Source organism: Panthera leo, chromosome C1 (assembly GCF_018350215.1).
Source record: "Panthera leo isolate Ple1 chromosome C1, P.leo_Ple1_pat1.1, whole genome shotgun sequence".
Classification (NCBI taxonomy): domain Eukaryota; kingdom Metazoa; phylum Chordata; class Mammalia; order Carnivora; family Felidae; genus Panthera; species Panthera leo.
In genome coordinates, this window is record NC_056686.1 from 214,096,801 (window position 1) to 214,111,544 (window position 14,744).

General features: G+C 55.7%; 1 protein-coding gene and 2 long non-coding RNA genes across 10 annotated transcripts in view; 1 reads left to right on the top strand and 2 right to left on the bottom strand.

Moving 5' to 3' along the window:
- MROH2A (maestro heat like repeat family member 2A) overlaps nucleotides 1-14,744 on the top strand; it is a 44,548-nt gene that overhangs the window by 2,053 nt on the left and 27,751 nt on the right. For 5 of the 7 annotated variants that reach the window (XM_042950585.1, XM_042950589.1, XM_042950586.1 and 2 more), the window contains exons 4-13: nucleotides 3,936-4,067; nucleotides 4,353-4,515; nucleotides 6,641-6,739; nucleotides 7,527-7,678; nucleotides 8,152-8,295; nucleotides 10,215-10,307; nucleotides 10,541-10,619; nucleotides 10,767-10,880; nucleotides 13,558-13,634; nucleotides 14,581-14,700. In XM_042950585.1, the coding sequence (XP_042806519.1) occupies nucleotides 3,936-4,067; nucleotides 4,353-4,515; nucleotides 6,641-6,739; nucleotides 7,527-7,678; nucleotides 8,152-8,295; nucleotides 10,215-10,307; nucleotides 10,541-10,619; nucleotides 10,767-10,880; nucleotides 13,558-13,634; nucleotides 14,581-14,700 (1,173 nt within the window). The remainder of the gene's footprint in view (nucleotides 1-3,935; nucleotides 4,068-4,352; nucleotides 4,516-6,640; nucleotides 6,740-7,526; nucleotides 7,679-8,151; nucleotides 8,296-10,214; nucleotides 10,308-10,540; nucleotides 10,620-10,766; nucleotides 10,881-13,557; nucleotides 13,635-14,580; nucleotides 14,701-14,744) is intronic. The other 2 variants (XM_042950587.1, XM_042950588.1) reach the window with 2 other exon arrangements.
- Nucleotides 2,653-4,982, bottom strand: LOC122226807. Of its 2 annotated transcripts, none has more exons than XR_006205777.1 (2): nucleotides 4,817-4,982; nucleotides 2,653-2,898 (listed from the first exon to the last, which is right to left on the bottom strand). It is a non-coding gene; the product is annotated as an uncharacterized LOC122226807 (long non-coding RNA). The 2 variants fall into 2 exon arrangements; XR_006205776.1 differs by having other exon boundaries at nucleotides 4,812-4,982.
- On the bottom strand, nucleotides 4,983-7,511 carry LOC122226805. Its single transcript, XR_006205774.1, has 4 exons — nucleotides 7,423-7,511; nucleotides 6,705-7,182; nucleotides 6,154-6,292; nucleotides 4,983-5,978 (listed from the first exon to the last, which is right to left on the bottom strand). It is a non-coding gene; the product is annotated as an uncharacterized LOC122226805 (long non-coding RNA).

Consider the following 14,744-nt stretch of genomic DNA (forward strand, 5'->3'; position numbering starts at 1 on the left):
CTGCTGGTCTGGAGACCACACTTTGAGAACTGCTGGAGTTTAGACTGTCCTGTAGCCTTTGGGGCTGGGAAGTGCGGGAGATCTTTGTAGGAATTCTTTAGAGAAAGCTTGATTTTGTAGAAAGATGGGTGGCAGCTGTGAGGAGCAAAGACAGGCAAAGGGTTTTGTAATAGACTTTTAAAATGTGGGTTTATTAGGAGGTGCGGGGGGGGGGGGTGGGGGGGAGGGGACAGGCCATATCATGCAGGGCCACATGAGCAAGCACCAGGGTTGGCCAGGAAACAGAGGGAGCGAGGAGGGAATGGGGGCAAGAGTCTATATTGTGGTCTCTGGTGGGGGGAGGGGGGTGGGACAGGCGGGGTGAGCAGGCTGAAGATGGGCTAGTGTGAACAATTTCAGCGGGCTCTGGGTATCGGGGCTGTCCCTGGTTGTCTGGCATGTGGCCCTGGGGTCATTAGGGGCAGGTGGATAGTGGCTCCCAGTGGGAGAGCAGGTGGATGGTACCAGCTTTGGACTGGCTGGTTTGCATTTGAAAAGCATGCTCCCTGGGGAGCTGTTTGCTCTTGGTAGTAACTGGCTAAGCCTGGGAGGGGTAGGCTCTCCAGGGTCATCGAGGCCCCGAGGTGTCGGGAGATATAAAACATTTAAGAGCATGGTTAACACCCAGGCCATAATTGATGGGGTTTTGGGGTGATGGGGGGTGCAGAGCCGATGGCCAAGAAAGAATTCTTCAAGACGTCTTTGGTGCAGAAAGGTGATTTTATTAAAGCACAGGGACAGGACCTGTGGGCAGAAAGAGCTGCGTTGGGTTGTGACAGATAACTCATTATATACCTCAGGTTGGGAGGGGGTTGGGGACAGCGTAAGTCTCTAAGGAATTTTGAAGCAAGGTTTCCAGGTCCTTGAGGGGCTGGCTGCTGTTAGGAAAACGCCATTTACTACTGTTTAGTAAAACCTCAGTCATGAGACCCTTCAGATGTATATCAGGGGGCCATAAGCTTGGAGTATGATTGCCTGCATGTATCTTGGGGAGTTGAGATGAAGGAATTTTTATATGTTAAAGCAGACTTACAGGATCCTGGGGCTCAGAATAACGTGAAGCCAAGATTCCCTTTTACCCTTAACAAAGTGTCATCATCGAGGCAGCTGAGCTCCTAGAGGGAGGTCACTCTGTCTGTTTCAAGGACTCGTCACTGGGCTGTAGGCAGTACGGGAATCAAATTTTTCATTTGCCTTTGTTTCCCACATCACCACGGCAAGCACTTAAACCCCCTTACATCTTGATGAGGGTGATATGAGGGCTCCAGGAAACGGAGTCTATAGGTTTCTGGAGATTAGGTTCTGGATAAGATTGCCTTTTTCTTGCCGTTACTAAGTCATCCGTAAACTGAAGGAGACTCCCGTCCTACGTGACCTCGATCTCCATCAGTCAACCATTTGCTTTCTTTCCTTTCCCCTCTTCTTGGGCAGCCAGGAGTGTCTGGGGGGGAATATCACACGTATCCCACCTGGCGGGGGTGGGGGGAGGGTGCTGTCAGCCTGTACTTTGTCTTCAGCTCGCCCCATGCTCCCTCGTCAATAATCAGTGGCAATACATAGACTCTAAACACGTAGGCACATTCGAAATTAACCTGTTTCGGAGATTTCCGTTCTTCATTGAATAGTGAAGGAGCCAGCAGAATGTCAAAATCTGTTAAACCAGACAAAAGTCATTGACATTGCCAGGAACGGCAATGATTTTTGTTGCTAGGGAGGAAGCATTTGCATTCGTATCAGTTTCCTAGGACTGAGCTTCTGTCCCCAGATAACGTAGCCTAGACAATCACGGGGGATCAAGAGTGCCCCCCGCTTGAGGCCCCATAATCTTTGAGCGGCTGCAGACAGCCCCAAGACCTCCTCTGGTGCCTGTCTTTAGGTCAGTTTTCAAGTCTTTGACAGTTTTTGCCATGCGACCATAAATATTCTCCAGAGATGCCTCTTGATCACAGAGGAGGCTGGTCTTATTAAAATTTACCTGGCTGTTTATACAGGTCCTGCAGGAGTGTTAATGAAGCCTACAGGTGTCCTTGAGTTCTCTTTGAAAATCTAGAGCATGCATTCTCCACGGGGGTGATACTGTTCCCCCTACCCCCGGCTAAAATGGATTCGCTGAAGAAAACCTTACTTCTTTATGTATCAAGTACAGAGAGGCACATAAACAGATACGCCATATACTCGGGGAATTAAGGCTTCATGCGTAGGGGTGCAATCAGGAAAAAATGTCTAAGAAGGCTCTTTAGGGAACGATCTAAAAAAAGACTGAGGGACACTGGTCCAGGGCCAGGCAGTACCGAACGGCCAAGGCCCCCCAGTTTTCTTACTTCCAGGGATTTTCATGAGGAATCTCTGGTTGGAGTTTAGAAGCCTCGGTTATTCGCTAGGGCGACACCAGGCAAACAAGGCCACGACTCTCTGGAGCAGATTTCACTAGGTGAACATACAAGTTTGAGTGAATTTCTTCCTTCTTGAGGTGCCTTTTCCAAGGCCTCTGGGGCTGCTGGGAAGTGGCCGCCCTCCCAACAGAGAGGAGGCCCCTTTCCAAGGGCTTTGCGGGCCATGGCCCCCATGTCAACGGCCCACACTCATTCTGCAAGAGCAGCTGGTCAAGCCTGATTCAGTAAGGGCTATTTTAATCGCCATGGTCTGGGAATACGGTCTCTTTGTCCAATTCTACCTTAAACGGGGTCATTTAAGATGGCAATAAGGCTATCTAGGAATCAAAAGGGAGTGAGAGGCACATTTCTTGGCATCGAGTGCTCCCCCACCAGGGCGGACTGCGTTCTTGGGCTTTCAAGTGGGCCGGTGACAAGTGTGTGGAGAATCTGGGGCGCTGACCATGTGACTCTTGTCTTGCTGACTCTGCCGGACCGAGAACAGGGAAGAGAGAACAGATTTGCGGGCCACACCGCCAGGGCCAGTTGGATGAGTCAGACGGGGGGAGGGCGGAGAACGGTGTTGAGGGTAGAACACGGTAGGGCCTGCCTCTTGGGCGGCTTGAGGACAACCGCCAGGTGGGGTATGACTCATTCTGGAACCAGTTGCAATGCGTGTGGGGTTCCCCACCCCCCTCCACCACCGAGCGGTTCTCAAACACCAGTGGGGTGTCCCACAGTTCAGCTCAGTTCTGACCTACCCACCTGGAGACAGCATCGGATCCCATAGGTTAAGGGCTCAGTCCCACAAAGCTGCCCCCGCCCCCGCTTGTCCCCCGTGCCTCTGACCGACTGGCTGTCGAACTCCCTCCCTGGGTTTGATTGATTTGCTAGGGTGGGTCACACAACTCAGAGGAACAGACCGCTCGCTGGATTACTAGTCTATTATAAAAGGATCGAACTCAGGAATGGCCAGATGGAGGTGATGCAGAGGGGAAGCCACGGGGAACGGGTGCGGAGGTTCTGTGCTTTCTTGGGGTGCACCGCTCTCCCAGAATCCCCATGTGTTTGCCAGCCCGGAAGCTCTCTGAGCCCTGATCTGCGATCTGCGGAGGCCTCATTACAGAGGCACCGCTGATTGAATCATTGGCTATGGTCAATGCATTCGGATTCCGGCCCCTCCCCCACTCCAAGACTGAAAGTTACGACCCTCTAATGAAAGGGATGGTTCTCCTGGCAACCAGCCCCCATCCTTACGTGCTTTCCAAGTCACCTCATTAAGGCAACAAAGGACTCTTTCAGGGCTCTCATCACTTAGGGAACTCCCAAGGGTTTTAGGAGCTCTGTGCCAGAAACCAGAAAGGGGACAAAGATCAAATACACATATCTTGCCAATCACGGGTATATGGGAGGAGGGCCAGTGGAGGGAGAAGATGGTGGGCTGTGTTGGGGGCAGGGCTGGGTCCATCCCAGGCGCCACAACCTAGTCCAGGATCTTCCCGCCCGCCCGTAATCGTTTCCCAGATTTCCACCCAGCGCAAAGTCAACATTTACAACATCCTCCAGGAGATCATCCAGCAGGAGGGGGAGCTAGAGGATCAGGGCGTCCAGAGGCTGGTCGCCATCGCCTCCAAGGAGATGAGGGAGAGCCTGGAGGTAGTGAAGCCCTGGGTCCATCGGTGGCCTGCCCCCCTCCCCTGCCAGCCCAGGGGCTGAGATGTTGGTGGCCTGGGGTGGATGCAGGATTTAGTTCTGCACGGAGAACATCATGTGCAAAGGCCCTGAGGCAGGGAGAGGCTTGGCTTCTCTGGTCCAGTGACCTCGGGGGGCGGGGGGGGCAAGAAGAGGCGGAGCCTGAGCTGGAGCAGGTGTGGGGCAGGAGGGTTTTCATGGCAGCCCAGCGGGTGGTGGAGACACACGTCCCTCCCCCGTCCCCTGCAGGTGGAGGGCTACGTGAAGGCAGAGGTGGCCAGCGACACCCTGGTGGCTTTGTCCCGCAACCACTTCAACTTGGTCATGTATGAGCTGCAGCACCACCTCAAGCCTCTCAACCTCACGGACGAATTCGTCATCGTCACCTTGGCGAAACTGGCCAATGGCAACGGTAGGCGCACGTGGGTCCTCAGCCCGGGGCGGCGGCGGGGTGGGGGGTGGGGGGTGTCTGGCCCCGCAGGCCGGCCTGGCGCTCCCTCCCGGTCACTGCCTCTCTCTTCTCTGACCAGCCCCATTTCTCTCTTTTCTAGTTTTTACATTTTTTTAAGTTTTCCTTTTGAGTCCAGCGTAATATCAGTTTCAGGAGGGTCATCCAGTCACCTGACGATTCCATGCATCGCCCAGTGCTCATCCCGACACAAGCTCTCCTTCATCCCTGTCTCCCGCTTCAACCATCCCCCCTCTTACCTTACCTTCCTCTGGCATTCCTTCTTTCCGTCTCCGCGTCTCCCTCAGCTGTCGAGATTCCGTGTTCCTGCCTCTCATTTCTGTCTCTTCATTCCTCTGCCGTTCTTTCTCCAGACCGCTCTCCCTCTCGGGCCCCGTTCTCTCGTGTTCGCCTCTCTTTTCCTTCTTATCCCCTCCCCCCCCCCCCATTCCACAAGCAGGTGCTGAGCTCCCACTGCACAGTGGCAGTGAGTACAATGCGCTCGGTCCCGCCTCCATAAAGGACGGTAAACAAGTAAACAAGAAAATCGGCCATCATCATATGAGATGACATGTGGTGTGACGAGAACAGCCTGGTGGCTGTTTGAGATCAGGAGGGAGGGGCCCTCACCTCTGTGGGGCCCTCACTGGGGTAGCGACATTTCAGCTGTGACCCGAAAGGACGAGACGATGGTGAAGAACCAGATGCGGGAGGGCGTTCTGCACGGAGAACGTCATGTGCAAAGGCCCTGAGGCAGGGAAAGGCTCAGCTTCTCTGAAGGACTGAGAGGTCACTGTGGCTGTCGTTAGGGGGAGGGCAGATGGTGGAAAGTAGGGTTGGAGAGACTGGCAGGGCCTGGTGGGTGTGGTAGAGTCTGGACCTTACTTGAGAGCCCTGGAAAGCTGCAGGGTTGCCTTGTGACACGCAGGTTCCAGGAGGAACATTCTAGCTGTTGTGTGGGTGGAGAAGGGATGAGAGGTGTGTACGTGAGAGGCGATGGTGGCTGAGGCTGGGGCCAAGCTGGTGAGGGGTGTGCAGACGGGAGAGATGAATGAGGCTCCGACTGATGGGACTTGCTGATGAGTTCTGTGCTGGAGGTGAAGGAAAAAAAAGAGGAGCCAAGGAAGACTCTCAGCTTCAGGCGTGAGCAGCTGGCTGCCGGGCAGGTGCACTGAGTTCACATTCCTGTGGGACTTTCGAGGGGCGGGGTCAGGTGGCCAGCTGATGGGTGGATGCGGAGTCGGGTCCGAGGGCAGGTGTGGGGGGCCTTCCTCCCAGGGTCTTTGGCGTGTGGGTGGTGCTCAAAGCCGTCCACGCCCACAGATGCAGACAGAGGAGAGGAGGCGGGCAGAACCCAGCTCGGAGAAACCCGACGTCAGGAAGAGAGTTGGCAGGGAGACGGGGACAGGGTGGCGGTGGTGTGGAACCTGCGAGAAGGGCGGTGGCTCAGGAAGGGCCCGGGGGCCAGCGTGTCCCGTTTTGCAGGGGCTCTGGTCAGATGGGGCCGGGTGGGTGGAGAGAGTGGGGCGGGGGACAGGGGACTAGCTGCTCTGAGACGGCCGCTGGAGGGGCCAGGCTTGGAGGGGAGGGTGGCTCTGTCACCTGTTCCCTTTCCCCCAACAACGCCTCTTCTCTGCCCCCAGCGTCCCTCGGTTTCCTTCCTTTCTCTGCCTGCCTGTTGCCTTCTTCTGGTCTCTCTTTCTTGCTGCCTGTCTCCCTGTGTCTTTGTTCATCCAAGGACCTTGGTGGGACACGTAAAGAGCCAGGCATCTATCCAGGAGCCACGCTCAGTCTCCCCTCCCTGACTTTCTGCTCTGCCCGCTCCTCCCTATGGTTCTGTCTCCCCCTCCTCCTCCTCCTCCTCCTTCTGTCTCCCTGTCCCCGGTCTTCTTCCTTTCCTGCTTCCTCCCCCTTCGCTTGTTTCCGGTTTGTTCCTTTCACCTCCCACTGACTTCCACACTTTATCCTGTGGCCTCAGCCGCACGCCGGGCCCCGTGGGGGCGGGAGGTGGCAGGAAGCGGGCTTGTCCTCTGCCCTGTCCCTGCTGACCCGCCCCCGACTCCCTGCCACCTCTCGTCCCGCTGCACAGTGTTTGAATTCATGCCATACATGGGCATCACCCTGGCCACCATATTCACGATGCTGAGGCTCACCAATGAAGCCAAGATGTGCCAGGTGATCTGCAGTGGTACGTGCCTGGTGGGGCCCGCCGGTGGGGCCCGCCGGTGGGGCCCGGCCAGGGGGCTGGACGAGGGCCCCGGGCAAGCGGTTGGAGGGGTTTGCTGAACAGGAGGTAGGTTGTTCACTTATTCCCGAGCATTTGTCCAATCTCCTGCTTCGTGTGGCCCCGATCGGCTCTCGGGGGGTGGGGGGGCACAGGCGGTGGAACTGTGGCCGGTGCTTTCAAGGGAACACGGCTTAGCGGGAGGAAGTTGTCTCTGTGACTCGGTTTACCCGGCTCTGTTTCGAGCATTTCAGGAGGACGACGGGATTTCACAGGAGAGGGAACCAGGGAACATGGCTCTATGTTGGGCCCGACCAGGGCTGGTCTCGGATGCTCTTTATGGTCTGATCTCCTTGCCCCAGGTTTTGATTTCTTAAGTGTTTCGGGGGGTCCCAAATCCCTGATACCTGAGAAGAATAAGACAAAATGTGCTCACTGCCCTCTGTGGGACAATCCTCGGGCTGTGAGTAAGGAGTCATATCCTACCCTTGACCCCTGTATGTGAATCTCAAGGACTGGGGTCTGGACACACCCGTAGGCTTAACACCCCCCCTCACACACAGGTAGAAAGCTGATAAAAATTGGAAGGCAGAGAGCACGGGCTGAAGAGAGGCATTTTCTAGGCTGTCTGAGGCCATCTCGCTCACCTGCTGGTTACAGAAGTGTGCCAACGCTTCTGGAGGGAGGTGGCCCGGGGAGACCTCGTCCGCTGCTGCCCCTCAGGGCTCACCGCCCCCACCCTGCTCCGTAGCCATGGAGACCTTCTGTGAGACGGTCCAGTTTTACCTGCGGCATCTGGAGGACAGTGTGTACCCTGTGATGACGGAAGATCAGTTTGCCATGAAGCTCTTCCCGATGTATCGCTATTTCGTGACCGTGTGGCTAAGGAACCACAACCCTGAGGTGAGAAGCACCCCTCTCAAGGGGGTCCTGTGGTCCCCCCCCAGGTCCTGGCTCCCCAGCCTGTGTGGCTAAGGAGGGCTGAGAGACCACTGGGTCCAGCCTCGTTCTCAGAACCCGGAGAGACGGTGACCTGAGGTCAGCAGGAGCTGACCTGCACGGGCCCTGGGGCCCCGGGGGGCCTGGCTTGAGAAAGACCCCAGGAGTTGCTGGAGGAGGGTCCCTGTTACGGTGCGTTTTACCTAGGGGGGCTGTGCCGTAGGACCGGTTTACAAACGAGGAAACTCAGGCGCTCAGACGGGTTCTCCCAAGTGACAGAGCCGGGACTCGCAGGGACAGTCCGGGCTCGTCGCCTGCCCGTGGGGTCTCGGGTGGGGCCCCGGCTACTCCCAAGGCCCTCTCTGTCACGTGCCCTGGACTCTCCGGATGGGGTGACCTCACTGGGCCTCGCTGGGGCTCCCGGGCTCCTGTGGTAGGTGAAGCTGGGGGTCATCAAGTCCCTGAAGCCCATGCTGACCCTCCTCCTGCCCCACGACGACCTTCGGAATCAGTTGTACGACTACATCCCCCTGCTGCTGGCGGAATACCGGGGCGGCCTGGAGGCCCTGTTCATCACGCAGGTGAGAGGCTGCAGGCTTGGCTCCTCTGGGTCCCGCGTCGGCAGGGGGAGTGTCACCTGAGTAGAAGCCGGGGCTCCGCGCTCACTGGATTTTTGAGAAACAAACACTGCTGTTCCAGGTGGAAGGGACGAGATCCCGGAGGCTGCGGTGAGGCTGCGTGTCAGTTTCCTGGGGCTGCCGTGGGAGAACCACAGGGCGGGCGTCTCCAAGTTACAGAAAGGCAGCCTCACGTTCCGGGGGGCGCTCCTCCCGAAGGCCCTGGAGAGGAATCCTTTGGCTGCCTCTTCCGGCTTCCGGGGGCCCCCCGCGTTGCTCGGCTGCTGGCTGCAGCCTTCCGTCGTCCCCCTCTCTTCACGTGCTCTCTTGTCCGTGTCCTCCCCTCTTCTTATAAGGACGCCAGTTGTTGGACTTCAGACCCATCTTAACTCCAGGACGGTGCATTTCATCTGAGGCCCTTGCCTCATGACATCTGGAAAGCCTCATTTTCTTTTTTCTTTTAATGTTGTTAATGTTTACTTTTGGGAGACACAGACAGAGCACGAGCGGGGGACAGACAGAGAGAGAGAGAGGGAGACGCAGAATCTGAAGCAGGCTCCGGGCTCCCGGCTGTCGGCACAGAGCCCGACGCGGGGCTTGAACTCACAAACCGTGAGATCATGACCTGAGCCGAAGCTGGACCCTTGACCGCCTGAGCCACCCAGGTGCCCCTGGAAAGCCTCATTTTCAAATAAAGTCACATTCTGAGGCTCCGGGTGCACATGAATTTTCGGGAGACCCTTTAACCCACGAAAGCCCGTAACCTGTGTGGGATGGAGCCTTGGCAGGGTTCTGAGTGAAGGCGTGACCTGGGCTGTGTCACTCACCTACAGCAGAGGCGTGGTCCTCAGCTACAAAAGCAAAGAGCAGAAATTAATACGATAGATTTAGGGGGCCGTCCTTCGATCACTCTGGCTGAAGAATGAGATTCGCTGCCAGGTGGATAGGGGAGAAAGGGGAAGAGGGCCTTGAATGCCATGCTCAGGGGCTTAGCACAGCACTTTCCAAGCATCACTGTGCCTGGGAATAGCTTGGGGGCTTGTTGACAATGCAGGATCGGATTCATCAAATCTCAGGCTGCATCAAATGCAGCCTGAGAGACTGCATTTCTTTCTTTTTCTTTCGATTTTTTCTTTTCATGAAATTTATTGTCGAATTGGTTTCCATACAATACCCAGTGCTCATCCCAACAGGTGCCCTCCTCAATGCCCATCACCCGCCCCCCATCAACCCTCAGTTTGTTCTCAGTATTTAAGAGTCTCTTATGGTTTGCCTCCTTCCCCCTCTGTAACTTTTTTTCGCCCTTCCCCTCCCCCATGATCTTCTGTTAAGTTTCTCGGGATCCACATAAGAGTGAAACCATATGGTATCTGTCTTTCTCTGTATGGCTTATTTCACTTAGCATCACACTCTCCAGTTCCATCCACGTTGCTACAAAAGGCCATATTTCATTCTTTCTCATTGCCACGTAGTATTCCATTGTGTATATAAACCACAATTTCTTTATCCGTTCATCAGTTGATGGACTTTTAGGCTCTTTCCATAATTTGGCTATTGTTGAAAGTGCTGCTATAGACATTGGGGTACACGTGCCCCTATGCATCAGCACTCCTGTATCTCTTGGGGAAATTCCTAGCAGTGCTACTGCTGGGTCATGGGGTAGGTCTATTTTTAATTTTTTGAGGAACCTCCACACTGTTTTCCAGAGCGGCTGCACCAGTTTGCATTCCCACCAATGGTACAAGAGGGTCCCCGTTTCTCCACATCCTCTGCGTTTCTCGCCAGCTCCCAGGGGGGATGCTGATACCGCCGGCTGATGGGCCCCTCTGAGCCACAAGAGTCCAGAGTTCACTGACCCTGAATCATCGGCCCGTTCATTGCAGGTCTTGAGGCAGATCCTGGAAACGTCCGTCACCACCAACACCCCCGTCCCCCAAATGCAACTACACACCATTTTCACGGAACTGCACATCCAGGTGAGGCCGCGAGCTTGGCGGGGCACCAGCATTCTCGGGGTGCTGCCGTGGGGAGTGGGCGGTGGCGGGTGGTGTGGCTGTGGAGCCCCCATCTCGTTCATCTGGCTCCCGTATCCCACGGGGGCTGGGAGGCATTGGTTGCCCACGCAGCTCTGCCACGGCCGGGCCGCCCCGTACTTGCATCCCGCCTCTGCTTGTCGTCTCACCACCCTCCCTGCACGCCCCCTCCCCAGGTGTGTGCCAAGGCTCCTGCCCAGCAGCAGTACAGCAGCCAAAACCTGGCGGAGATCGTACACTGCTTCATAGCCCTCGGTGAGGCTCCCCCAGGTCCCCTGTGAGCCTGATTGGGGGGGGGAGTCCCTGCCCCCCCCGGGAGTCCCCGCCCCCCAGGGCTGCCTCCTCTGGCTCCATCTGTCTGGCCCAGGGGGCGTATGACTAAGGCAGCCTTCCCCCGTGCAGCCCGGTCCTACCCCAAGGAGCTGATGAAATTCTTCCTCGGTCAGATGGAGATGAGCCAAGAGGCCATCCGCGTGGGGACATTGACCCTGATTAGGGCAGTAGTGAGCGCAGCTGGTGAGCAGGACCAGGAGGTGGGGCGGGAGTCAGGGGAAGCGGGTCTCACACATATCTGGAACTCGGTCATTTCCTCTTTTGTTGACATCGCTGGCTGGGCCAAGGGGTCATGGCTGTCTGTTGCCTCGCATTTTCTGTGCTTGAACCTAACCAGCACCGTGACTCCCACCCCCAGCTGTGTCCGCAAACCCTGAATCCCGGCTTCCACCTGAGTCTGAATTTCCAACTTTTTTTTTTTAACGTTTATTCATTTCTTGATAGACAGAGCGTGAGTGGGGGAGGGGCAGAGAGAAGCAGGCTCTGGGCTCCGAGCTGTCAGCACAGCACAGAGCCCGACACGGGGCTCGAACTCACGGACCGTGAGATCATGACCTGAGCCGAAGTCGGACGCTTAACCAACCGGCTGAGCCACCCAGGCACCCCTCCAACTTTTAATCTGAATCTTAGAACTACCCCCCCCAAAACTAAATCAAAGGCTTTATGTAAGGCCTAGTTATGTCCTAACTAAGCATAGCCCTAAAGCCCCACTGTCCCAATGCCCAATCATAGTTGAAACTCCTGGTTCTGAATCCCTAAGCCCAAACTAGAACGCTGGCCCTGTTATCAAAAGGGGAATACTCTCCCCAGCTGAGGCAGCAGCTCAGACAGTGCCTCTGTGTGAACTGGGACAAGACATCCCTTGCTGGGAGCACGTGGCCCGGCAGGTTCATGATTTGGTGAGAAGAGCATGGCCACTCCTGTTCAGTCCTTCAGCTGAGTGCCCTGTGCAGTGCACAGACTGGGCAACTTTATATGAAGCACGTTCTGCTGACAGTGAAACTTCCTCTTAAAAAAAAAATGCAGATTTATCTGATGGACAGAGATAATAATGACTAGAGTTGGCCTCACCATTTTTTTGTAAAAGGCCTGATAGTAAAAATACTTTCAGCTTTATAGGCCATATGGTCTCTGTGACAGTTACTCAGCTGTGTAAAAGCAGTCATAAACTGCACAGTGGGGCTATGTTCCAATAAAACTTTATTTACAAAAATGGGCTTTGACCTGGATTTAACCTGCGGGTTATACTTTGCTAATCCCTGTGCTAGAAAAAAAAAAAAAAGAAACTAGCTTCTTGTGTAAGTTGATAAAGCATTCTGGATGTTCAGTTGGTTAGGGACCAAAACTTGGGCTCAACAGTCCAGCTTCTTGACAATTGTCTGAAGGATATAATTGCCCGAAGGTAACTGGACAATGACGCTCATTACCACGTCGTGCATACAAGCAAAACATTAGAAACAACCTAAATGTTTTTCTATAGGGAATTTCTGGAATGAAGAATAGTATATACACATAGTGGAATATTACTCAACCTTAAAGGATATAGGCAATCTGTATTTTTTCATGGGAAAGAAGCCCTCTCTGTATTAAGGGTGATAGTATGGTGTGGGGGGTGGGGTGTTACATGATCTTGATTACTTGCAAGAAATCTGTATGCTTAGCTTTGCCTGAGTGAGTGTAGAAGGACACAAACTGTTGAGCGGTTACCTTTTAGTTTAATTTCGCAATGAACACACATTATTCTTAAAATCAGAAAAAAAGTTTCTATTTTGCAGATAAAAACTCAAAATTGGAACCTGCTCTCTTAGTGCCTGGTTGCCCGCTACTTGTCCACCAGCATTGACTTGTGGTAACATGTAGCCTTGTGTGTACTGTGAGCCCGAGCACCCGACTGCAATTCTGTCCACACTGGACCTCTCCGGAATCTTCTCATGGCTCTCTTACCTCTCTCTCTCTCTCTCTCTTTTGTTTAAGTTGATTTATTTATTTTGGCAGGGGGAGGGGCAGAGAGAGAGGGAGAGAGAGAGAATCCCAAGCAGGCTCCATGCTGTCCGCAGAGAGCTCACTGCGGGGCTCGATCCCACGACAGCGAGATCACGGCCTGAGCCGATGTGAAGAGTCAGATGCTTAACCAACTGAGGCACCCAGGCGCCCCTCTTTCTTACCTCTGTCAATCTTCCTTCTCCCCCAGTCGGCTGTCCGCAATTCTATGACTAACAAACGCTTCCAAAGCACTTCTTGTGTGCCAAGCGCTGTCATTACTGCTCACAGAAGCTCTGTGAGAGAGGTACTGTTGTTATCCACATTTTAAAGGTAGGGAAACTGAGGCACAGGGGGCTGAGGAATTCACCTGCGGTCACATAGCTACGTTGTGGCAGACACAGGGTCTGAACCCAGGCAGCCTGGTACCAGAGCCCGGGCTCTGCCCTGCTGTGCTTAACGGTCGATGCGTGCCCACCGTGTGCCCAGCCCTCCATGTGCCCACCTGAAGGTGCTAAAGTGATAGTAGGTGGGGCTCTCACCTCAGGGAGGGTCCGGCTGGGTTCCATGAGAATCACAAAGCAGAGGCCAAGCTGTGAGGCATAAAAGCCATGCTCTCCCCTGGCACCGGGTGGGGTGGGACAGACATTGAGAGGACAGGGAGGTGGCCAGCGAGGCCTCTGAGGGAGGCGGCCCCGAGCCTCGGTGGGAGTCGGAGGCTCTCAGGAGGCGTGACGTGGGCGAGCCAGCTGATGCCTGGCTCCTGGTAGAAGGTGGGGGGCAGGCCTGCTGCTCTGGGGGTCTCGCTGGGAGTCCCGGGCATCGCCTCAGAGCCCAGCTCTGAGGCCGGTGGCCCTCCAGGCTGGTGTTCCTCTTTCAGAGCCCAGAATGAATGTCAGGACCATCTACCTGGCCATCCGGGTGGTCAAGACCACCCTCTCTGACACCCGCTTCAAGGTAACGGGGGCAGACACCCGGAAGGGGATGGGGCTCGGGGCACTCTGAGGGGGCGGCGGAGGGAAGTCCGGTGGGCGGCCTTCGCTCCTCTCCAGCTCTGTGGGGAGGGCGGCCTGCTGGAGGCCCTTTGATGGAAAACCTAGCTTCCTGGCCAGCACCGAGTAGGGCTGGAGGAGTGTGAGGCCCACGGGAGCAGGACCACAGCTCTCCTCAAGGACCTGGAGTTGCCCGATGAAGGGGCCCAGCCAGCACCCTGGACAGAGGAGAGGCTGGGTGAATCCTGCGTCATCCAGAGCTGCGTGGCCGCCTGAGGGTTTTGTGTAGCCTTTACTGCATTTGAAGAAAGCAGCTTGAAATTCGAAAGACACACACCTTGCACCCTCCAGATACAGGCCCCCAAAACCCCACAGTCCGGTCTCCACTGTAGCCACGGCCACCTTGGAATGTAGCTTCAGTTCTGGTCGTGGGTCCAGGAGGGCGAGGGTCTAGAGGGCCTGGGGGGGTGGGGTGGGATTTGGGCTGGAGATTTAGGCCGCGCTGTTCTCAAAATGTGGAGGCCGTCAAGGGAAGAGAGAACAGGTTTTTTCTGTGCTGCCCCCACGCAGGGTTTTGCAAACGTGAGCCCAAGCCTGGGCGGGCCCAGGATAAGAGTCAGGCTGTCCCCTCCAGGGCTGCCTGAGAAGGGAGTAGCCTGTCTAGAAGGGAATGTGTTCCCTGTCTCTGGAAGGCTCAGATAGAGCTCCTGGGTGGGCCTGCTGCAGATGGGCGCCCCTGGACGAGGCAGGGGGTGGGGGGCAGAGTGGGTGGTAGCCCCTGAGGCTCCTTCCTGCCCAGAGCACCCCCAATTCCTGGCCGTCTCAGATCACGGGATTCGGCGTTAGATGCTGAGCCCTTCTCCCTCGGAGCCCATCCCAGTCCCCGGCTTGTCTGCTGCCCGTCCCCACAGGTAAGGATGGCTATTCTCCGCATCATCGGCCAGTTGGCTCTGTCTGGCTACCAGGACAGGATCAGAGGCTGGGGCCTGAAGTACGTGTCTGTGCAGCTGACTCTATCCACCTATAAACTGGTGAGTGGCCCTGATATGTAGACCATGGCGCAGCCGGGCCTTGG